The sequence below is a fragment of the Corvus moneduloides genome, chromosome 4 (assembly GCF_009650955.1).
Source record: "Corvus moneduloides isolate bCorMon1 chromosome 4, bCorMon1.pri, whole genome shotgun sequence".
NCBI classification, from domain to species: domain Eukaryota; kingdom Metazoa; phylum Chordata; class Aves; order Passeriformes; family Corvidae; genus Corvus; species Corvus moneduloides.
In genome coordinates, this window is record NC_045479.1 from 50,220,011 (window position 1) to 50,244,125 (window position 24,115).

The window sequence follows — 24,115 nt, forward strand, 5'->3', positions numbered from 1 at the left end:
TACCTGACCTGATCCACAGTCATCATTAGCTTCAGAATCCATGTGGGTGAAATCTTGGCTCTCTGGCAGTCTCAAATTTCTATAGCAACAGAAACTTGAGAACAATGCAATTACTACAGTCATATATAAGACTACTTTTTCTAAAGTAGAATGGCAAGATAAATTCTCCAGGATCTTTCACATCTGATGGTGTTTCACTGTGTTCCAGTGCAGTGTTAAGAAATGACAGATCTTCCAAGGAAGCAAATCTTGGGCTCTAAGGCCACAGGTGAGTTCTGACTGCTACAAATTCCTCAACTGTCTTAACCAGTCTTTGATTAAACAGAACACTGCAGAACAACAACAAAAATAAATAAAAACAAAACAACAACAACAAAAAGCCAACCAAAAAAAAAACCACCAAAAATCCCACAAACAAGAGAAATTTCTTTTAATAGATCAATGTGATTTTATCAATACACAACATGGCAACTGTTTCAAAAGTAGATAACAGAAGAAATGTTCTTACATGAACATTTGGACACTGTCCTAATTTTCACAAATATTTAGTATTCAGGACTTTTATTGAGGTCAGAAGAAAGTGTGCTCAAGTGCTTATGCTGCGTATCATTCAGAGGCCCAATATTCAAAAATAAAATTACTTTGTTTTACTTCAAAATCCAAACTTCTCTTCCTACTGTTTCTTCCAGTATGTGCACAAGATCAAAAATTAAGGCCCCACACCACTGTTAAGCAGCATGAAGTACCACTGACTCCGTGGGGTATCTTTGTCTACAGTAGCCCAGAAATTCTCAGCTCTTTACTCACATCTGCTTGAATGGTTTATCTTTATTGAGATTTTATCTACATAAGACATTCAGTTCTACAGAGAGTAAAACAAAAAAGGAATTTGGACTCCTACAGGGAATCTCAACCTCATTAAACAAATCAGCACATTTACCATTTCCTGTTGAAAAATAAAATTGCCAAACAATGTCTCCTTTAGAACGAAAGTAAATAAATCTAGCTAGAAGACTACACTTCCTTTTTCTTTTTTTTTTTTTTTTTTTTGAGAAAGGAATAACTAAAAGTATAAGCAAGAACCAGGCTCAGTGAGAGGGAAGAAAAGGAATTTTTGTGTTTTCTCATGGAGCCTTCTAAAATCACATGGTTGCTCAAATCCTGTGAGCTACTGTTCTATTCCTACAACAATTTGATAGCTGGGGCAAGCAGTGCTCCAGCTCCTTTGCTTTCCTCAGTTTTGCTTTCTCCTGGCATCATTGCTGCTTTCTCAATCTATCCTGGTACAGAGCAAAGGCAAAAAAATACATACACCAAAAGAGAGCAAGACTGGTTCAGGCTGGAGAAGTTCTGGACTTGCGGTACGGCACACTGTTATCTTAAGGGCCCTCTGAAGCCTTTATGGGGTACAGAACCCTTACACTTTGATTCTGGCCTATTTACTAATCCCCAGCCTGTCCCCTTCCTTTGCTAATCCTAATCCTGCTCTATCTCCATACTATCAATAGCTACTGATACAGCATTCCTGATGTCTGAGTAGGAGCTGCAATAAAGGCAGTACAGAAATACAGCCCTCCTGGTACAAAGTCCTTTATGCATAAATCTGTGATTTACCTCTCTGAGTACAGATTCCCTAGGGACTACAGAGCAGTGATGAACTATAAGTGCAGTCCTCTCCTTTCCCTTAGCTTTTTAACTTCAGCTGCCCCTTAGCTCTTGTGCCTCTTCACTGGTCCATCACCTTCTTTCCTTTTGATCTCCTAACAGTAAAAGGGAATTCGGCTGTCATAATACCGGGGCCTAATATTTAGACAGCTGCATCTGAACTCATACAGACAATAATCTTGTCCTAAGACAGGTGTCTTGACTAGGTCAGACAAATCTCACCTTTGGAGTGCTTATTTCTCCCTGTTGATGGAAACTGAGGCTCATGAGCTGAGACTCAGGTATTTACCAGTTAAGTATCAAAAATACTCCCCAATAATCCAGTTTTAAATACTCAACTAAACCTTTCCACAGATGATTCATTTGACCATGATATTCCCCATTTCATTAATACCCACTCTATCCTCAGTAATTTCCCTGGTACATTTTTTCAGTCCTTTTTGTATTCCATTCTTTATGGATTCAGTTCATTACACTCAAACTCTCCTCTCTCTTCTTCATCTCTTCCATGGAGCTGCTTCCATTCTTACTTCAGTTTCTCTCCATTAGATGCTGAAAAGGAAAAGGGCTCAGAGAATCATGCCATACAGTGTCAGGAAGGATTGCTTCAGGATATTCCTTGCTACCTTCTCCTGCAACACAGGCCACAAGACTCCTTAAGTCCTCGCTGAATCGGAGAATGTATTGTCTAGAAAAATGGTCAGTCTTTACTCTAAAATTGCTAGTATCAGTGTTGCCTTGTGAAATCATTCTAGTAGTTAACTGCTCTGACAATTAATCTTGTTTATTTTTAGCCTGAATTTGTCCTTTTTTAACTACTATCCATGAATCTTGTATTCTAATACACCAAAACATCCTATTAACAACTTTCTGATATCCCAGAAAGTACCTACAAACATTTAAGATTTTTTTTGCTAATAAAACTAATCAGAGATTGGATTGCTTGAATTTTTCAGTCTCTGATTATTCTTTGAACTCTTTGTAATGTATAAATGTTCCCCTTGAAAGCCTCTACTGTACCTGTCTATAACAAATTTATTTCTTTTAAAAACAGGCTGTAAAAGAGACATGCCAATACTCTTCTTTCCAAAGCACTATCACAGCACACGTCTATGATATAATTTATTAATAAATTGTTTAGCACTTTAGTACAGATTGTTTAAGTTAGCAACTTCTCCATAGACACTGTAAACAATGTTACAGAAAACTTCTCTAGTTGTCCTATTTTCCCTTCAAACTCTGGTATTGCTATTTAAACCCCTAATATTGCTCAGTTCGGGCAATCCATCATTCACTGCTAACTTCAAGAACGCTTTTGGAATGCAGTTTCATTATTCAGTTGTTCATCACATTGTATCAGAACTGAGAGAAGATTTTCTGTAATGAAAGATGTTTCATAAGAAGCCACAAATCTTCTTTGCTTGACAGTACTTCTTTTTACATTTCAGCAGGAAATCAGTATTCTTTCTTCACGAAATTTTGGATTAAGCACTTCTGCAAGTCTGATAACTTCATCAAAAAATACGTTCAAGGAGTCAAAGGACAGGTAAAGAAAGGAAGTTGGCTGCTATAGACAACATTTTAATAGCTAACACTGTAGCTTTTAAAAAGCTAACATAGTAAGATAGCAAAGATAACTAACACATTAGGAGAAACCTACAAACAGATCCCCTATGTCTGAAGAATACAGCCTACAGAATAAGTAGAACATGAAATTTTTAGCACCTCTGAAAATCTGTGCATAATTTATAAGTATTGCTCATTTAGAAAGCTAGTTTGAGACTGACTAGAATCAAAAGTAGATGGTTCAGTATGCGGCACTTCATCCTTATCTTCTTGTTGTCTTCAGCTCTTTGCAGATGTTGCTGCACTATTGACCATTGCCCTCACATCTCCTTGTCTCTGTTGGAACTGGAGCAGCAGCCAACAAGACCCAGGTGTATCTCCTTCCTCTGGTTGCCCTTCTCTAAAATGTGCAACACTTGCTCTTTTTCACCCTCCTTTTGCATGTTCCAATCCTTGGATAAAAATTTTGTATCACAAATAAATAATTCCTCTCTGCTTCAAACACCTCAGTTTATGGGAGAACTAAATCTTCTTGTAACCACTAAACTAAACTACTGGACTGCATTTCAAGATAAATCTAAGTAACAACATTGGTATCTACTTCCTAAAACATGGGTGTATGTCAAAAGAAAGGCAAATACTAGACTTTGAATTTGAATTACGTAAAGCAAGCTATATAGCTGATTATTCATGCAGGGGATGAGGTGGACAAAGAAGCAGAGAAAATTCCCAAGAATAGAAACAGAATAGGAAGTCACAAAGCAACCATGGATAAGATCTGAATGCAATCCTGTGAGGAACTTAAAAAGAGCTTCTAAGGTAAATGTGTTAATAAAGACCCCTCTAACTGACAAAAGCAATAGACTCTAACTATCCAGTTTGTCATGACATCCACAGTCGCCATGAAAAACATAAAATACAGTGCAAAGTTACCAAAATTTATAAAAGTATTATGGCTGTAAACTGTCGCAGGAGACAGACAAGTGACAAGACTCACTGGGCTCATGCACAACAGACACTTTTATTGAGTCTTCTTCCCCTTCTATAGATCTGAAGCTCCGCATGGTCGATCCCTACGGGCTGAGCCAGTTGCCACCCGGCCAACCAGCCAATGGCTGCCTGCATCCCCAATGGCCTGGGCCTGCTCTCCAACCATCCACACTGGTCGGATTACATAACCCACTGCTCAGGGTACTTATGTAATTTCAGTTATGTCTTCATTATTTCAGTTATAAAACAGGGAGTTATAAAATGGGATTAATTATTATTGTGAGGCCTTCAGGCCAGCTGCTGACCACCACAATAGTAAATCATAAAGAATAGTTAAACAATTTTTAAAATGCCACAGTAAGCAGGACCATGAATTGATGAGCAAAAAAACAAATGACAGTAAATTCTAAGGTATCAACAAAAATCTTGCTATAGGAAAGACATGTGAGAACAAGCATTAATTGAACAACCTCCAAGATGGGGCAATTGGAAATTCCAGGTGGAAAGGGCACTAGACAAATCTCACTTACGCTCCCTTTCCCACAAAAGGTTGGACCAGTTGATCTTCCAAGGTCCCTTCCACGTTGGGCTGTTCCATGATTCTAAGAGGCACCTCCACAGCAGACGAAGGGCTACTGAGTCATTGCCTTGAATATCCGTTAGGGCCTAAAATATCCTAAGTGCTATCGAAGAAGGAAGCTCAGTCTCAGGCTTGCTCTACAGTTATATTTGATTATTACTTTTCTTCCTGTCACAGCTTTCTTTCCAACGCTATTGTAAGGATTTATCATTCAACTTTTCTAGAACAAGCCTATTTGCTTTCACTGCTAAGGATCTCTAAGGCACAAAGAGCAAATGGAGAGGTTTGCAAATACTAAGTCCCCAAACATACCAACACAATTTTGCAGACAACACCCAAGGCCCTAAGATCTGATACATACTTGGGAATCTCAGGAACCGGAGTACATCTCCTACCAACTCACAGGAATGTGAGGATTTATTCCAACAGGTATCAGGATGCAAGAAGGTGCTTACCATGGAAAGGAGCAGCCTGCCAAGCCTTTCTGAGCACTCCTCCTCTCCTACTGCCAGGAACACCATCTGAGCCAGGCTCAGAGCTTGGCCAGAGTCTACCTGTAGACCCTGAATGTACTACATCCTCCAGGTTAAACAAGTAGGCCCCAATACACCTCATGAGTTCGTCCTTTGAGCAGATGCAATAGATAAAATGTCAATCGCCTGCCTTGAATAAGAAGAATGAAAATGTAACTTTTTTTTTCAGCATTTTTTATCTCAATCGTCAGGGCCAGTGCAGAAGGACAGAGGTGTGCTGTGCTAACCACTATGCCCTATCACCTCCTTGCCAGTCTTCAGGACAGCTTCAGCAGAGAAACTACACTTCTCTTAAGCCATATTGGTAGCCCTGGAGGGACACCTTGCAGTAAAGAGTGCTGTGCTCTCTCTCCCAATGCTACTCAGGGGCCAGGGGTTTGGCTCTACAGAGTCAATACAGAAAAAATGACAGAAGCAGTACAGCAAAATAGCAAGGTACTTGATTGGTAGCTCTACCTATGTCTGATCAGATGAAGTAAAACTCAACAGTTGTTGTTTGAGGGGGGTTGGGTTCTTTTCGTAATTAAATTCGTAGTTTTTCTCTCACTACATCTGTAAACCATGTGCTGCTCATCAGACAGGTTTGCTAGCCCATGGTGAGCTTCATGTAGTGTGACTGGACTTCTGCTAAGACATGAGCTAGCTAGTAAGCAACAGGATATTTTGCTGTTCTGTATGTGATTATAGTGCAAATTAGCATTTGATCAATGTGTAGAGACACTGACACACAAAAACCCATGAATTTTAAATACGAGATTTACGGGTTAGAAATTGGCTGTATTCAATTTAAAACAGCAAGTAGATATATGTGACTTCATAGAAGATGCATATAAATTCCAAACTAACTCGTGTATCACTGCTATACCTGAAATCCCTTCTCAATCTTGACATCCTTAAGCCTCACATCCTGAAATTTTTTCTGCATCTCCAGGATTATTTTTAGTCCTCCTTTAAAATTCCTCTGAAATTTACATATTCTTCCTGAGAAGACACACAAACAGTCCAAAATACTGAGTCACAAAGCAAGACAAATACTTATTTCTGCATGATTATTCATTTCCCATTAAGTCCTAAGGTCACAGTAAAGTACCTGTGAGGGTACTATTAAGAAGATTCACATCAATTTCTAGGATGACTACACTGTCCTCTGAATCATTCACTTCATCATGTTAGTTTCAGCAAACTTCCAAGAAAAATCTGGTGCAAACATGGTACATCCAACAGATAGATATGTTGACTTATGAGAAAACTGTTCACATTTATCGGAGATCTACCTTTTTGAACTATCTCCCTGATACATATTAAATAAAGCAACACCCATGGCAATATCCCCCAGCTGGCAAATCCCAAGGTGTGTTAAAAATTAACAGGAGCATTTCACAGACCTCAGGTTGTTACTCTTAAGACTCCTGGGTGGAAGTTATAAAGTCCTGTTGCATGACTGAGCGTTGCACAATGCTGTTCCCTGCTACAGACCCTTACCTTTTATTATTGAGTCCAAATAATATATGTAAAATGTTCAAAACCCAAATATCCCTTAGATGCACATTTTCTGTTTTATACTTCACCCTAAATCTAGCAATGGTCTTATCAAACATTAGCTTTGGTTGCCCTTTGTTTCTGACATAAATACCCTACTGTCCATTATCTTTATCCTCCATGGCTTCAGACATTTTAAATCTCTTTTCGACAGTCCTGAACCAGCCATGTTGTCCAATCTACACATTAATTTAATTATTTTCATTTACATGTTTTCATCATATACTGACTTTTTTTGTGCCATTATAATATCCACATTTGGCTTAAACAACTTTTTGTCCAATTTCACTTTCCTTCATTTTCATGCGACAGTCCTCTTACAGCATCTAGAGTGACAGCCCAGAAAAATTCTACAGATATTGGCATATTTTGCTCTGCTGCACATTGGCAGTATTTGTATAGAAATACTCATGCAAGAAAGACAGATGTGGATGAACTCCATAGCACAACAAGATCTTTTGGCTTGAAGCTGGCTACATTCACACCACTAACCATGACTGACTTAGGTGTACCTCAACACCTGTGATCTTCCTGTCAATGATCAGCTTTTCCTTGTTCATCATGACTGAGGTGAAGTACACTGTATTGGACATTAAGAAAATGTATTTTCAAATGTTACCAAAGAGTTATCACTGCCTAGAGGCAATCCTTGAAAGTCATCATCCCAAATCCCCCTGTGTAACTCCAGTGTCACACCTCTGGATGACATTCTTCACAATTTCTCAGTCTGGCAGTAAAAAACTTCCAATCTATTTATTTTTCTCCCACTGACCCCATTCCATGTCCCATCTTCTACAGTACAAATAGTTTCACACATTTCTCTGTCGCTGGTACTAGACTGAGCTTCCCACAACCTTCCCCAGCACCTGCCCCCGGTGCCTCGACCCCATCACCGGCATCCACTGACCTGCACTGAGCACCTGCCACGGCGGGGGCTGAAACCTGGACATTCTCCTCCTGTCTGAAAGGAGGCTGTAGCCAGGTGAGGGTCGGTCTCTTCTCCTAGGCAAACAGAGACAGGACAAGAGGACATAGCCCTAAGCTGTGGCAGGGGAGGTATATTTTGGATGTTAGGAGGAATTTCTTCACTGAGAGGGGGATTACATATGGAAATGGGCTGCCCAGGGAGGTGGGAGAGTCACCGTCCCTGGAGCTGTTTAAGAAGAAACTGGACGTGGCACTGAGTGCCATGGTCTGGTTGAAAAGGTGGTGTTCGTCATAGGTTGGACTCAATGATCTCAGAGGTCTCTTCCAACATAACTGATTTTGTGATTTTTACTTCTGGCTGCCCACACCTCCAGTTGCTGCTAAAACCGTTCCAGGATCCCCCCTTTTCCCTTCCCCACATGCCCCTCCACTCCGGGATGCCCCTTTCCCATTCCCAACATGCCGTTCCACTCCGGGATGCCCCCTTTTCCATTCCCACCACGCCCCTCCGCTCCGGGATCCCCCCTTTCCCATTCCCAACATGCCCTTCCACTCCGGGATGCCCCCTTTTCCATTCCCAACATGATCTTCCACTCCGGGATCCCTCCTTTTCTATGCCCAACATGCCGTTCCACTCCGGGATGCCCCCTTTTCCATTCCCACCACGCCCCTCCGCTCCGGGATGCCCCCTTTTCCATTCCCACCACGCCCCTCCGCTCCGGGATCCCCCCTTTTCCATTCCCACCACGCCCCTCCGCTCGGGGATCCCCGCCCGCCGCGCGCGCACGCACCGCCTCCGCATCGAGGGCGCGCGGGCCCCGCCCTTCCTGCCGGGAAGGAGGAGCGGGAGGGGGCGGGCGCAGCCGGACGGGAAGATGGCGGACCTGGAGGAGCAGCTGTCCGACGAGGAGAAGGTAGGGATGGGTGGATACGCTGCGCCGAGCCGCGCGGCTCTCTTGTCCCCGGCTCTTCGAGCCGGCGAGGCTCCTGGTTTCAGCGCGGCCCCGCAGCCGGGCCCGGCTGCCGGGAGGTCGGGGGGAGGCCGGGGCAGGCCCGGCCCGGCCCGGCCGCATCTCCCGCCGCGCCTTGTACGGTGCGGGCCCGGCGGGGGCGGCGCCCGGGGCCCGGCGAGGGCGGCAGCAGCTCTGCCGGTCCCCGTGGCCGCCCCCGCCCGGCGTGCGGGACGCGGGGATGGCAGGGAGAGGCAGAAGAGACGCGGAAGGGCTTTCCCTTCCCCCACCTCCGCTTCCCGTTCCCGAAGCGCCGTGCCCGTGCCAGCCGGCTGCTCCGTAGCACCAGGCCTGCCGTCCCCAGGCACCCCGGCAGGCTCCGGGAGGAGATGGGATACATGTGATTTACGAGAGGAAGGAGCTGTGGGGATGAGGAAGGCTGTTTTGCTTCCTGCTAGGAGACAGTAATTGGGGAAGTGTGAGGTCAAGGAGCAGAGGGACTGTGTTAGCGAGATGTAGATGTACTCTTTTTGTGGCAGTGTGAAACTCAAATTTAGGGCAGATTTTTCCAGAAAAGTCTCAAAAGGAGCAGGATGTTTTCTGAGACCTCAGTTATCCCTGCTCCTTGTCATCCTCTGTGGGATCCAGCTTCACGGCAGCTGCCTGTTTCCAAGCTAGGGTGTGGTGTTCCGTGTACATGGTGCTGGTGCACTGCTCATGCCTTTATGTAATGCATGCTCTTGTTCACTTTACAATTTAAAAATTTTAATTTTCATGTCTGTGGAAGTTGTGAGATGACTCAAATGTGGAAGGCATCAATACATGATGTTTCAAACTTATTTGAAGTTAAAAGGATGTCTAAAATATCTAAGTAGTTACAGAAAGGCAGATTTTCTGTTTGACCATGTTTTATAACTAGAGATGCACTGATATGTCTAGGGGTGCATAGCACCAGGATCTTGCTATCTTCTTCCCAAGAGGTTTGAAGACTGTGCCCTCCTCTGCTTAATTCACATTTCAATGCCACCTCTCTGTTGGTACAAGTAGTAATGTGATTCAGAAGTGCAAGTGGTAATTGTGTTTTTTCTAGCCCTGTATAGAAAATACAAGTAACGCTAATCAAGTACGTTCTTCCGGAGCATATGCTGAAAATACTTAACTGCGTGGTTAAGATTGTAAGGGATCCTTGGGCATCATTTTGTAGAGTCATCTAGAGCAGGCTGCCCAGGACTATGTGCAGATGGCTTTTGGAAGTCTCTAGGAATGCAGACTCCACAACTTCCTGGTCAACCTGTGGCAGTGCTTGGTCACCCTTGCAGTAAAAAAGTGTTTCCTGGTGCCCAGATGACACCTCCTGTGTTTCATTTTATGCTCATTGCTTCTTGTCCTGTCAAATAATAAAAGACAAAATGACAATTTTATCTTGTCTCCGTATGAGCTTGGAAGCGCTGCCTGTGCTTTTGTGGCTGATGGAGTTAAGTTCTGAATTTTCTTCCACCCACTAATTTCAGGGGTTTTTTCTCCAAAAAGGAGTGCAGAGACTCATAGAGACTCCTCCTGCCTTGGTATAAGTGAATAGAATGAGCACTCATCCATTTTAAATTTAAATTGATTTCTCTATTAGTCCCATATAAAATTGATTGTCCTGTATGAGTAGAATTTTCCAAGCCTCAGAGTATATTTTATTGGCTAAGAAAGCAAAGATGAGTAACACTGCAAACTCATGGAAAAGCAGGCAATGTGCATGTAGATTTTGTGATACCTGAAGATTTTATTTCTGATGCATTAAGTTGTGCTGTCGTACAATAAAAATGTTATTTCGAGTATTCAGTTTTACTGAGCTTAAAAAAAAATCAGCTGGACAGCATTTGTCAAACACACCCTTCTCACTCATCCAGTTGGGGCTATAAATAAATGCAGGAGTAGATGCAAAGAGGCAAACATTGATTTTCATGAGAAACAAATCACATTGCTCCTTTATATACTTTCCCCCCATCATACAGAACTGATAGTATTGAAGGCTGATGCAGATGATGGTGATGTAGTTTTGTAGATCATTTCAGCAGAGACATAACTAGAACCCTGAAACTCCTAAAATTCAAGGAAGAAAGAAGGTGAACTAAATAACAGAACTTTTTTGTCTCAGACTTCTAATAACGATGTATGAGCACAAATAAGTAGGAGATTGAGTGATATAATGATAGAACAAGTTCAGAAAGGTCTTTGATTCATATCTTACTTCATGTTTCGTCAAAAGATTTAACTGTTGCAACAGCAGTAAGCAGTTTCATATACCTTACTATTACTAGATTTAAGATGACTGTGTTTAGCTGTGGCATAATTCAAGTTTAATACTTGCAGTATTTAGCATAATTGAGAATATAGAAAGGGGTATAATTGGAATAATGGCAAACCAAATTGCTACAGTTCAGGTAAAGAATCTTTAAAACCCAGGAAGGAAAAGAGCCAGAGAGAGCATTATTTCAATATTCAAGATTGCATAAATGGTTTTGAACTCAATCTTGTTCTGTAGATTCACATTTTTGCAGAGATTCTTGAAGCCATGTTTTTCTTTCAATGGTGAATGTGACAATAAATTTGAACAAGCTTTTAAAAAAAAATCTGAGGACTATTTGTAGCAAATAAGGTGTGTAAGATTTGTGTAGATCCAAAGATCTGAAGTTGAACCATTGCCAGTGGAAGTTACTGGTCTTAGCATCCAGGAACAGTGATTTTTCAGTGCTAAAGACTGCTTTTATGATCCACAGTGTTTTGTAGTTGCGTTATTCACATAGGTCACTGAAAATCCAGGAGCTTTTAGGAATGTCGAATAACGTAAGTTTGTTTGTTTGTTTATTCAGTTTGTTTATTCAAAAATGCGGTGTGAGAGGTGGAAGTCTTGAACTCTCAAGCAACAATGTCATCACTTCTGCACCCTTCCTACAGATCATACATCATCACTTAGCAAGTTTTCAATGCAAAACCTGTTATGTATCCAGGATATTTGAAGCAGTTTTGTTAAACTCTAGTAACCATTTTTTCTGGTTCAATTTTATTCCAGTTTATCTAGAAATTGTTTTCTTACCTGTAGCTACAACAAAGTCATAAACATATAAAAAAATATTTTAATAAGAGTGTTAGTGGGAATATTAAAGGTTCAATTTATCTATGTGAATATAGGCCATGATTGATGAAAGGTACTGATTTTACTATAAAAGTGGCATTTGCTAATGTAAATACTCATTTACAAACAATGGCACAAATGAAAAACAGCACTAAAACTATTTAAATCTTAAGACTAGTGTTCTCCAGTCCATTTTTGGTGACTTGAAGGGATGTGTTTATTGTAGGTTTGGTTGGGGTTTTTTCCTTTGTTTTTAATGTGAATCTACAAAGCACAGGAGTTAAATAGATGTGTATGACTTGAGAAAAAGCCTAAGAAAATCAGGATGCCTTCAGGGAGGAAAGGGTAACGCATGAAATTTTTAAATACTAAGTTATCTCTTGCATTCCTTAAAATACTGAACAAAATAAATGTGGTAATTGTCAAACATATTTTTTAAAAAAAGGAACTACACCTCTTTCAGTAAGCTTATGTCTCAGTAGTTTCACTTTTTCAGGAAGATGGGGTTTAAGTGTGATTAGAACGAAACCTCTCTTATGATGAGGAAGTAGTCCCATTTGTGAAAGTGAGCCTGGATAGCTTCCAGGTATTTCCTGCTACACTGGGTAACATTGTAACTTCTTAGATCTGTAGATGTTGACACCTAATTTACCTAATAAAGTTAAACTAAACTCTGCAGTATAGTTTTGTCAGGTTAAGGAAAAGCCATTTCTTAAGTCAGTGCTTTGGAATGAAAAGTCTATGCCAATAAAATGCATCTCTCACCTGTAACATTGTCTTTAAAACATAATATGTTGACAGCAGATTGCACTTGCATGTACAAGCCCACCAATGTGGGAGGCTCAGGTACTTTTATCAGTGCAAATATAAACCTTTTTCTTGAAACTGCTTTGGAAGCATTAGCAGAATTTTTGACAGAAAAAATGTTACTTTTCTAATTTACATGTGTTAAATAATTCCTGTGCTCTACATTGTTCATTTTGAAAGGATTTAGAATTCTGACTTTCAGAATTGTGTCAAGTGAGACTTGGAGACTGTGGATGAGTAGGAGCTGCATTTGAATGACCTTTTCTGGGTATAATTGCACTGTAATCCATAAAGTAAACTTAAAGTCTTGTAAGTGTCCTTTGACAACATTTTGATAAAATTCTTTAATAAGAACGAGGAAGTTAGGAGTGTTTTTCAGACTGACATGTAATTCTGAATATTGGAGGCCTTCCAAGATTTAAGATTTTCATGTCCATCTCAGGATATACATGAAAATGTCTGTGAAGATAGTGTGTTGTCTTGAGTTAGGTATTTTTTTTAATTATTAGTATTAAAAATGCATAAATACCACTGAGATTGAAGGACAGAATAGATACTTGAATCACTTTTTTGGGAAAGTGTTAAACACTGTCTGAAGAAGTGATGATATACTGTATGTGTAACTGCAAATAATAACTTGCTTTATTTCTGCTGTCATACCGGCTGGAAGAAATTTCTGAAGGTAACTAATGCTGCTTAGTCAAAATGGGCCAGCTTAGATAAGGTTGCTTAGGGACTTGCACTTTGAGTTTTGGGAATCTCCAAGGACAGAGACTGTACTGGCTCTCTGGGTGAGGTGTTGCAATGTTTGTCTAAGCCCATAGTCAGAAACTTCTCCTAATACATAATTGTCGCAACTTGTGTTCAATGCTGCTTGTCTTTCACTGTGTACCTCCATAGTAAGTTACTGTGCAAAGCAAATTGTTTGCCTTTCTGACAAGTTAAAAGTAATTACTTGAAGCTTGAAGGTGAATACAAATGAAAGCAGTTATTATAAATAAAAGATCAGTGATTTATTATTTCCTTAGTACTAGTTTGAAGAAATCAGGTACCCTTTGGGGATTATGACTTCTGCCGTGTTAGGGACTATTTATAATGCAGGCACCTCAGGACCATCAAAAGCCCCCTTCTTGCTGCCTTTGTACTGTCAAAACTTCTTGCAGAAGCTTGCTACCTAGGAAACCTCATAGTTTGAGTAGATATGGGAAACAAATTGAAGCAAAAATAGAGTAATAGAACAAGTTATTGGCAAATACAGTGATGAAACTGGAGACATTAATTTATGATATAATAGATATGGTTCTATTGCCTACCAATACAGTCTTCAACCTACACTTCTGCTGTGAAATTCTATTTTTGGTTGGTTTCAATTTTGGCAGTAAAAAAAAAGAATAGGAAGAGGGTTTTAGCTGCATTATTTAGCAAACCCGTGTATTTTTGACAGGCAACCCTGTATACTATTCACTTGCAGGTTCTGAAAGTGGGATGTAAAGGAGTTTGAAGTGCTCTTTGAGAAATGAAAGCAGGTTTTTGAGCATATGGCAATTACATTTTTAATCCATGAGTAAAAAAGCTTCTGAAATGTAAAATACTTCAAATGCTTTCTTGACTTGGCAGAAGGCATTAAAACTTTGAATTGGTAACTTTGAGAGAGAATTGTAAGACACTGGAATTGGGAGGGGGAGACGTAACAGTTAAGGTGGTACCTTATTCCATCATTTTTCATGGAGCAAGCTCTGGTATGTTCCTTTTCTCTCCCCACTGCTATTGAATGGGGACTTGATGTCCTTGAAGTATCTCATTATAACAAACGATCTTGGGGTAGGAGGAAGAATCACTTTAAAAACTTGGGCTTTGTAGTAGAAGAATACTTTGCAAATGTGAACCAAGTGCTTTTTAGCTTATGGTGGATACCACTGTGTAAAGACTGCTGAGAAATGGAGGCCTCATTGCTGCAACTGAGCATCATGTGTGTTGATGTCCCTGTAACAGGATGTCATGGGCTTTTATGTGGGAGATGACACTGTTGGTTTCTTTCTTTGTGAAGTCTTAGTTAGCTGTTTCTTATACCATTTACTTACCAAATAAAAGTTAATGGGTTTTTTTTCCTTAAATGTAAACTTTTACTACTTTTTCAGGTTTTGGTGAATGACTTTTGCAAGGAAATAAATTTTTTATGCTGCTTATCTGTTGTCTATCTGATCCATAAGCTAAGTATGCAGTTGCTTGGCTGCTATTGTATATATTTTATATGTAACTATAAATAGTTGTATATAAATATATTCTTTATACAGTATATACATAAATAGCTGTATATAAATATCTATAATAAAAGGTTTCCAGTTTTGTATAGTCAGGAGTAATGAAAGTAAATGCAAAATTACATGGGGGAGATTTATCTTCCCTAATTTTTTTTAAGGTTAGTCTTGTGTATTACTCAGGTAGCATCCATTGCTTTCATATTCCTTTTTGCTATCTGTGCCTGATACAATGACTTTCAGGAGTCTTGTTTTGAGTTTGGGTTTCTTTAATCCTTCTTAATATGATGTGGTGTGTAAAATGACTTTAAGATGGAGACTTTTATGATATTTAGATACTCTGCTGAAAGGCCCTACAGTGAAGCATCCGCCACCTTTCAAAGTAGTTATTTTTGTGAAAATAAATCTCGTTATTCAAGTCAGGTTGTCAGGTAGAAAGAATGCAGCTAAATTACCACACGTGGAAGATTTTGCACCACTATTAAGTGCTAGTACTGTTACATACTCTTAAATATTTGTGTATTAAAAATAATTGAGGAAAACACATGTTCTCCAGATGTAATGCAGCTTTAGGCATTACTATTAAGGAAATGTCTGTTCAGTCAGAGCCATAGGTATGGAATGTGCCCCTCCTTTCCTGTGCCACAGAACCACATTTTTACAGGGTTTTCTTCCTTAGCTCTTCTAGAAGCAGAAGTGGATTGGATACTACAGTGCATTTTCAGTTGAGCTTAGTAGGAAAGCAGCTGCAACACTACTTTTATATTCATTCCCTCTCTGCTAGAGTCACTGCCTCTGTTCCATGTTCGTGTGACATGACGCATGTTTGGGGATGCTGCTTCACTGTTAGAAGTTATACCTGTGGGTATAGTGAGGTTTCATGAGATGCTGTGAAGGCAGTTTGCTGCTGACATGGGGTAATCCCTTTCTCACATGTTTGTTCTCCGTGCTTGTCCAGCTGTTTGAAGGCTTTTTTGCCTCACTAAACTGTCAGCAGCAAGAAGCAATATAATTATTTAAAGCTCTTTTTAAGGTAAATTGATTGCTATCTTCTTGCCACCTTCTAAAGCTATTCTTTAGCTAGATCAATTTGCTTGTTTGAATACTCACAGAAATAGATTAGCCCTGATGATTCAAATGAGTTTGTAAAAACACTGGTGTAACATCCTGGGAAGTATCTAACCTAAAGATTTAATGCGCAATTGGAGCCAGTCCTACCAAATGTCTAGCTATCCAAAGGAGAAGCCAGTTACATTTCCTTTAAACACTGAAGGGTTTAAAAACTCAAAAACTATGTTGATGTTTGGACAGAGCATCAAGCATTGTATCTTGCAAATATTTGAACCTTAGACTGTGCTCCTTGATATGTTATGCATGTCAATGCAAAATTTGAGTAGTGGATGTCGGAGCAGTTTTGCTTTGTAAGGAGCAATAAAGCTGCATATTGAAAAATAATAGCACAGCTCAAGGTGAACTCAGGCCACAAGTTTTAATCAAACTCAGAACTAAACAAAACTAGGTAAGTCTTATGTCCAATGTCACTCCAGTGAGTACAAGCAGTATCCCTTTTAAGTGTGAATTACAGATCTTGAACGAATTGAAACTTCCCTCATTTAAATCAGTCTGTGATAATATTTATGTAACTATTAACTTATTGTGAGAAAACCCTGTAGCTACCTGTAAACAGAGTTAAGGGGGTCAAGACAAAGCAATTTGTTTAGTTGCCTGCAGACAGGTAGCAAAGAGCTACATCAGAGGGCATGACTCTGAGAACAGAGCTCTCTAGACTCTACTTTTCCTGGAGCTCTCTTCTGGATGTGATATCTCATCATCTTTGTTTGCCAAGCACAGGTTTCTGTGAGTAGGAGATTTATTGTGTGTTATAAGATTGCAAGGGTACCCTCAGGAATCCAGAATGTAAATGCATGATATACAATGCTTTGAGCCTGCTGTAACACTGATAAAAGTGACTTCGGGAAGCTCTTTTTATTCCCCTGTGATTAGCAACAAAGTTGTCTTTCAGTGGAAATTATTGTGGGAATCTTTTGAACGCACTCCCTCTTCCCCCTCCCCCCAGCCCCCCAGTTTTAACGCAATTTGTTAGGTTAAAAGGGCTTTTAGTATCTATTTCACTATTTCATTTTTATTGCTGTGAAGCAGTGAACTTTAACCTGTTATGAGTGTAGAGGAAGGCTGGGTCTCCTTGCTGCAAAGAGTTCACAGCTGAATTTGAAATAAGTGATGTGTAGAAAAGAGTAAGGGTGAGTATGTGGCTTCACAGCATCTTGCTTATCAGCATGGTTTTCTGTGCAGCATGGACGTTGATTGAAGGAGTGAGCTGTCAGGGTGCCTAGCTACTGTGTTTCAGTTCAGTTAAAAGGGGGAATAGAAAAATTAAAGAGGGAGAGTAGTAGTGGCTCTGTTATTGTTAGGTGCACCTTAGCAGAGGAGGAGGAGCGAGCTGCCTTTGCAGAGCTGACAGTGGCACTGCGGAGCTCTGCAGTGGGAGCACGTATTCCTGACCATATATAGGCACATACAGCACACAAGGTCAGGCTTCTCCAACCAGTGTCACTTCTCATGTGCCAGGAACAGGAAGAGTGATCTGGGGGTATTTGAAGTCGCTATGTATAACTTCTTAAAAATAAAATAAACTTCAGAATGTCTTAGGCTGGAAAAGATAGAGAAGTAGGATTTCTCTATGTACCTGATGGGTATCATGCATTGAGAAAAATTAAATTGTGAAATAAAGGCAGAAGTATGGAAAAAAGATAGATTTAGCATAACCGTCACCATTCTGTACGTTACTACATTGCTCTTTGCTTGTATTCTGAAAACTGCAAATATTGTTGTGACTGAGTGTAGGCATTTGTTGATAGACCAATTGTTTTAATCTCTAGCAGAATGAAGAATTGGGCATAATGCCTAATAACCTTGTTCATCACATACAACAAACCTGTCCTTTTCTCTTTTGCTAGGCTTCTCTGTCTGGATTTTTACCTTACTTACTGGATTTTTTACCTTTACTTTATAAAATCAAAAAACTTGTAGGTTTGTTAAACTTTTAACTGATGTGTTGGGTAGCATTTCACTTCACTTGAAGTGTGAAAGTAAATCTTGCTAGCTCTTACCTGCTGAGACCAGACTTCCATTTAAGCAAGACTGAGAGTGGTGTAAAAGTGAAAACTGGATAAAGAAAGTGGCTACAGTGGGGAATGCTTCCCTTCTCAGTGTTTCAGAATTCTTTTTTTATTTTTTTTTAACTTGCCCTCAGCTTCTGTAGGATTTGTCCAAATTAATGCTCAAACCTGCACAAAGACGTGGTTCATAAAAACATATTTAAATGGGGTTTTTTGGGGGTCAAGAAATTTAATATAGTAAATGCATGGTTACTTACATAGGCTTGTGGTAAAAGCTGTTTTTTTGTAAACCACTGGTCATCAGATGTTCTGGATTAGTGAAGTCTAAAGTTTATAGTTTCTTGCCACTCTGAAGACTTGAAGCTGAAAACTCTGTAAATCAAATCTACGTCAATAAAACACTGTCTTAAACTTTAGGTAGTGTTTTGGGAGTAACTACAGAAATAGGTGGAGAAACTTCAGGTATTTTAGGTCTTTGAGTTTCCTAAAGGAAGACAACTGTAACAGTTTTTTGTTACTTGCTGATACATGTATAATTTTCTTGTACTGTGTGTAAAGGTACTGCTCTCTTGAATGGAAAAAGGTTTTGTTGTCTAGATTCTTTAGATATTATGATGTTTCTGTTTTGGCTTGCTCAAATCAATTTTTTAAAGTCTCAATGCATTGAATAATCAGCATTGGTTGCAACTGTAATGCACCTGATTGATTTGTCTTCTTAAAACTGTTTTCAGCAGATACAACTTTCTATCTCAGTTTGACTAAAGTGCAGTTTAGCTTTTTGCCTGTCATTTTGTATTACAAGCTATGTGCATTTTTAATTTATTTTTTTGTAGTTGCTCATAAACATAATATTTTATATGGACTATCCTTTTGTTTTAATTGTGCTTCCCCAAGTGATAGCTGAGCCAGAGGCTTTCTGCTGCCAAAAGGGGGAGATCTTCATCTCATAGAGGCTCATGGAAGTGCATTCATTTATCCTTCAGTATCAGTCTGGGTTTGAAAAACAGAAGCCTCCTTTAGAGCATTTATTTCTGGAAAAATTCTGTGGCAATAAATCTGTAAGTGCTTTTCAGTTCTAATGTGTTAAGACTACTGAATTTAATTCTTTTATATGGGCTTCCTGTATGTATGAATTGGGGAAATAACGGCTTTATCAGATACTCATCACAGAGAAGTTAATTCAGTTTAACTGCTGAAGGAAAGTGGATTCCTTTTAAATTGGCTTCACAAAGGCAGGTTAGCAAAATACAGAGTGTCTTAGCTGACATGCTCTCATCTTCTGAAAACATGTTAGGTTTTTTGCTTTTGTAAGCACGAATATACTTTATACTTGATGAGATATTCATTGCAAATTTGCAGGATTGTGTTTATCTGTTCTATAGAAAGTGTCATCTATGATGAATTTTCACACTAAAAAACTATCAGTGAGAAATTGAATTTACTAGTAAAATGTTTGTAAAAAGTAATGTCGAGGTTGGTCTGTCCTGAGGACATCTATTACTACTGAATGCTTTTGAATGGATATTACTTATAGTGTGGCTAATCTGACTGATAAGAATAGCTTTTACTGATAGTGGAAAAAAACAAGCAAAACCAGATTTACATTACCAAAACAGCTGAAAATGAGGTAGTTCAGTTTTAGTATAGACCTACTGCCACACCTTACAGATGTACCAGTTTAAAGCATGTGGTCATTCAGAGTGCAGTTTGGGTACCCATGTTTTGCTTAATTTTGCTTTTACAGCTGCTGCCAGCCCAAAACAGATGGACCTGTTATATCACAACTCCAAATGTCTCCAAGTCTTGTTTCTCTGCTTGTCCAGAGCTATCCTGGCCTTGGCAGGGTTAAGCAGTCCGGTTCACCTGAAGTCAAGGAACCAAGAAAAGGTGTTACTTCATTTTGAGCTGGAGTCAGCCTGGTGATAGTCATTCTGAAATCACGCAACTAAATACTTGCTCTTCAGGTCTGATCCCTGACCCTATTAATTGGTGTCATGGTTTAACCCCAGGCAGCCACCAAGCCCCATGCAGACACTCAGTCACTGCCCCACTAGTGGGATTGGGGAGAAGGGTAAAAGTGGGAAAACTCATTGGTTGAGATAAAGACAGTTTAATAGGGAAAGTAAAAGGTGTGCATGCATGCAAAGCTGAACAGAGAATTAATTTACTGCTTCCCATGTTCAGCCATCTCCAGGAGAGCAGAGCCCTTTCACATGTAGTGGTGACTTGGGAGATCAAATGCCATCACTCCAAAATCTCCCCGCCCTGCTTCCTCCTTCTTCCCCCCACTCATGATTTGATATGGTCTGGAATATCCCTTGGTCAGTTGGGATCACCTGTCCCAGCTGTGTCTCCTCCCAACCTCCCATGCACCCCCAACTTCCTTGCCAGTGTGTCAGTATGAAAAGTAGAAAAGGCCTTGTCTCTGTGTAGGCTCTGCTCAGCAACAACAAAAACAGTTATTATCAACACTGTGTTCAGCACAAATCCAAAACATAGTCTCCTACCAGCCACTGTTAAGAAAATTAGTTCTGCCCCAACCAAAATCAGCACAATTGGTCATTTGATAAAATGTGCTGGTGATAGAACCTTGGAGCCTGTCTTGCCCCTTTTCTTCATGAGCACATTAATAATACCGTAGGTTAGCTTTATTTCACATTGTTTATATTACTTTAGCTTGAGCACTGAGCTGAGTACAATGCCTTGACTTCAGCAGGAGAGGTAGAGGAGTGTGCAGGTTGGTGGTTTGGATAATGTTGATAATGCAGATGAGTTTACATTCTTTTAATTCAAAGGGGACAATCCAGGTTGCTTTAATAAGTAGCCATAGAAGAAGGTGCTCTTGCTTCTCTGTGCCTCTTTTGAGAAGAGTGAACTCTGTGGCATTTATGTCAGTATAATGCAAATTCATGTTTACATGGAAAGATGAGATCTGATGGTAGGTATTTGAGGTAGCAGACAAAGGCTGTCTGCAATCCAGAATGCAACATTTAGGTTAGAAAGTTGGAAACTGACAACTTTTCCATTTCCGTTATCCAGGTCTGAATTGACTGTGTGCTGTTAGTGATCTGAAAGCTGCCTGGGCTGGTCACATGGGATGTCATGAGGGTTGAACACTGTTAATGAGGCAGCTAAGAGCTCTCCCAGGACCATTTAACTTGAACCACCTCTCCTGGAGACCCTGGTCTGAAATTTGGGCCCTGTCAAGAACCAGGGGCCCAAACACTGGCTGTATTGCTACCCTCAGTTGTAAAAGCTGTTTTCTTGTCAGTTCAAAAGCTGTAGCATGCTCAGACAGTTCTTTTGTAGTGTCCAATACAAAGAAATGTGTAAATGTAAAGCATTCTTTGGTTATTTTTAGATATTTGTTAATGGAATGTGTGCTTCTGAAACAAACCTTAATTTCAAACAGTGGTTCCAGACACTGAATCTCCCAGCCCTTTATTCCGTAGAAACATGATGGAAGGTGTTGGAAAGGGGAACTCCAGTTCAGGTAGTATCCTGTGTTTGAATAGCAACATCATATCGAGGATGCAAGAGAGCTGTAAGTGTCTGCTGAACTTGGATAGGATAGGTGATAGGAACTTCTGCAAGATTAAGTTAGGGAACCGATATTTAGTTAGTTAGGCACATGTGTCTGTAGCTGTGCAGTGAACTGGCTCAGGGACCTGGTCTGAAAAAAAAAGAGCAATGACTTTCCTGATTTTGCTCACTGTGCTGTTGTACCAGGGCTCGTGCAAGCAGGAAGAGAGAGGAAGTCAGGGCAGGTTTGCATACTTCTGGGCGAAATACTGGCTTATGCTGTGTTTTCTTTGCAAGAAGTTGTGGCTGAAGGCCATTAATTACTAATTAAGATCTCAAGGTCTTTTTAAGCTCTATCTGCTGCTACTGTGATACTAAGAGATCTTAGGTAGATGTGGTGAAATTACATGCTTTAGTGTCTATGCGGTGGTTTTAATCTGTCAATTATGTCTAACTGAACCTTTTGGAAGGTACAGAACCATATGATGTGTAGTAAAATTAGAAGAGAAACTTAGAAGATCAAATATATCTTCATCATGGATTTTGGCTCTTGGATTATGTATTGATTCCCAGGCATCCATGGACTGAAAGTTGAAATAGATTGTGAACATATTATTGATCTTACTTGTTATATACATCTTTTCGTGTTAGCCGGTAATAGAAAACATGAGTGACTCAATTTCTCCATCTGCTTCCATCACATATACACTCTATTCTGTTTGAAGAGGTGGAACTTTATATTCTGTGTTTTTAATAAAGAGCAAGTAATTAAAATAATGTGAACAAATATGTGAAACAGTGGGAGTTGTACAATTTCATGTCTGGCTATTAAAACTACATAATGCATGACTGCTTTGAATAGGAATGAATGCAAGTATATACAACCACGATTGTTTTTGTATTTAAGGTGCGTATAGCAGCAAAATTCATAATTCATGCTCCTCCTGGGGAATTCAATGAGGTGTTCAATGGTGAGTATCTGTCTGCTCTGTCCTTTCATTTAAGGCATCTATATCCAAAATTGCATTGCTGATTATTCTCCTGAATTTCACGTAGCTTATATTATAGCAGCTCCCTTGCCGTAAGGGATGGTTTTGTATCTTGGCATGATAAGCTTTGCAGTCACAAGACAGCTTGAAGTTTAAATACAAAGCAAGGAAAGTACTACTTTTCTTTGTGATGTGAGAATGAGCTTTGTCTCTGTTTTCAATGAGTCATGAACTAACAGTTACAAGGGTTTCTGTTTAGAAGACACGTACTCTTGTTTTTTATCTTTGACAGACAATTACATTTTTCAACAAAAATTAAGCTGGCTAAAATTAAAATGGTCCTTTTTTTTTAAGAAGGAATATCATTACAAATACTTAACCTTGAATACACAAAAGACTACTGCCTAGTGCCAGTTGTGGAAAGAATATTAATCTTCTCCAAACATTTCTAACCTTTAAATTCTGGGCACATTCCATTTTACTGAGTGTATTGGTAAACTGAAAGGAAACTTAAAATAAGCTTCTTTCAACTACTGTTGTCTGAACTTTACCTAAGATGTTAATTTTTTTAAAAAATTGTTGTTTGTCTGTCATCAAGATATTTGGGCATACATATCATATAAAAAGGCATGCTTTATAGTTGTGGCTTACAAATGGTTCTGAAGCTATTTAAGTAAAGAAGTAAATTTAGTATACTAAACCTGTAGTCAGTGTCAGACTAGAGAGAGCTTAAGGTTATTAAAGAATGCAATGCTTTTACAAGTACCTTGTTCTTAAACTGTGGCCAGCTGATTAATATTTAAAATTAATTAGCACTTCATTTTTGAAGTGAGCAGGTTATTAACTCAGCTTTCTGAAGATTATTAATATTTCTTAGAGTAGTACTGCTTATAAACATTATTGTTATGCTAATTCATAGTTGCAACTACCTGCTCAATAACAGAGTACAGTAATAGATTGAAATCACGTAACGGACATTTGCTCACAAACGCCTGACCAGTGTTCAGTGAGATTCAGGCTGCCTTCTTAAAAAGAGAGAGAAAGCTTTGGATTCCAAGTCTGTAAATTGTGGGTTTGTTTGGTTGGTTTTGTATGGGGTTTTTTGAGTATGTGGGGTGTTTTTTCCTTTGGGCTATTGTGTTTTGGTGTGGGTGGGGGAGTTTGGTTTATTCCAGGAGGGTTTGCTTGTTTGTTTTTTAAAGAAAAAAATACCTTAAATATATTCCAGATTTTTTTTTTCCACTTTAATGATAACTTAGGAATATTTAGAAGAGGTTTAATATGGTATAGCGAGACTAATGATTGGTTAGTTAATGAGCAGTGAATTAAATTGTTATTAAAACAGTGCCTAGTAAAGTCAAATACATAAAGAAGAAATTTGCTGCACAGTAAATATGAAGTAATTCTGAGGAGAGTATTGACTTTTTTCTATATTCATATGTTTCTTGTATCATGGTAGAAGAAATGCTGTTGTGATGTAAAATCCTCTGCCTAGTAAGTGTCATTAAGGAATGAGACTAAAAAG

The 24,115-nt window shown here is 39.4% G+C and overlaps 1 protein-coding gene and 1 long non-coding RNA gene across 2 annotated transcripts in view; one reads left to right on the forward strand and one right to left on the reverse strand.

The window, feature by feature from the left end:
• Positions 1-406: 406 nt before the first annotated feature.
• LOC116443487 lies at positions 407-7,909 on the reverse strand. The gene is made up of 2 exons (XR_004239929.1): positions 7,781-7,909; positions 407-2,217 (listed from the first exon to the last, which is right to left on the reverse strand). It is a non-coding gene; the product is annotated as an uncharacterized LOC116443487 (long non-coding RNA).
• Positions 7,910-8,408: 499 nt separating this feature from the next.
• CAPZA2 (capping actin protein of muscle Z-line subunit alpha 2) overlaps positions 8,409-24,115 on the forward strand; it is a 33,861-nt gene continuing 18,154 nt past the window's right edge. Inside the window, exons 1-2 of the mRNA XM_032106162.1 lie at positions 8,409-8,714; positions 22,509-22,572. Of these exons, the coding sequence (XP_031962053.1) occupies positions 8,415-8,714; positions 22,509-22,572 (364 nt within the window). The 5' untranslated portion in view covers positions 8,409-8,414. The remainder of the gene's footprint in view (positions 8,715-22,508; positions 22,573-24,115) is intronic.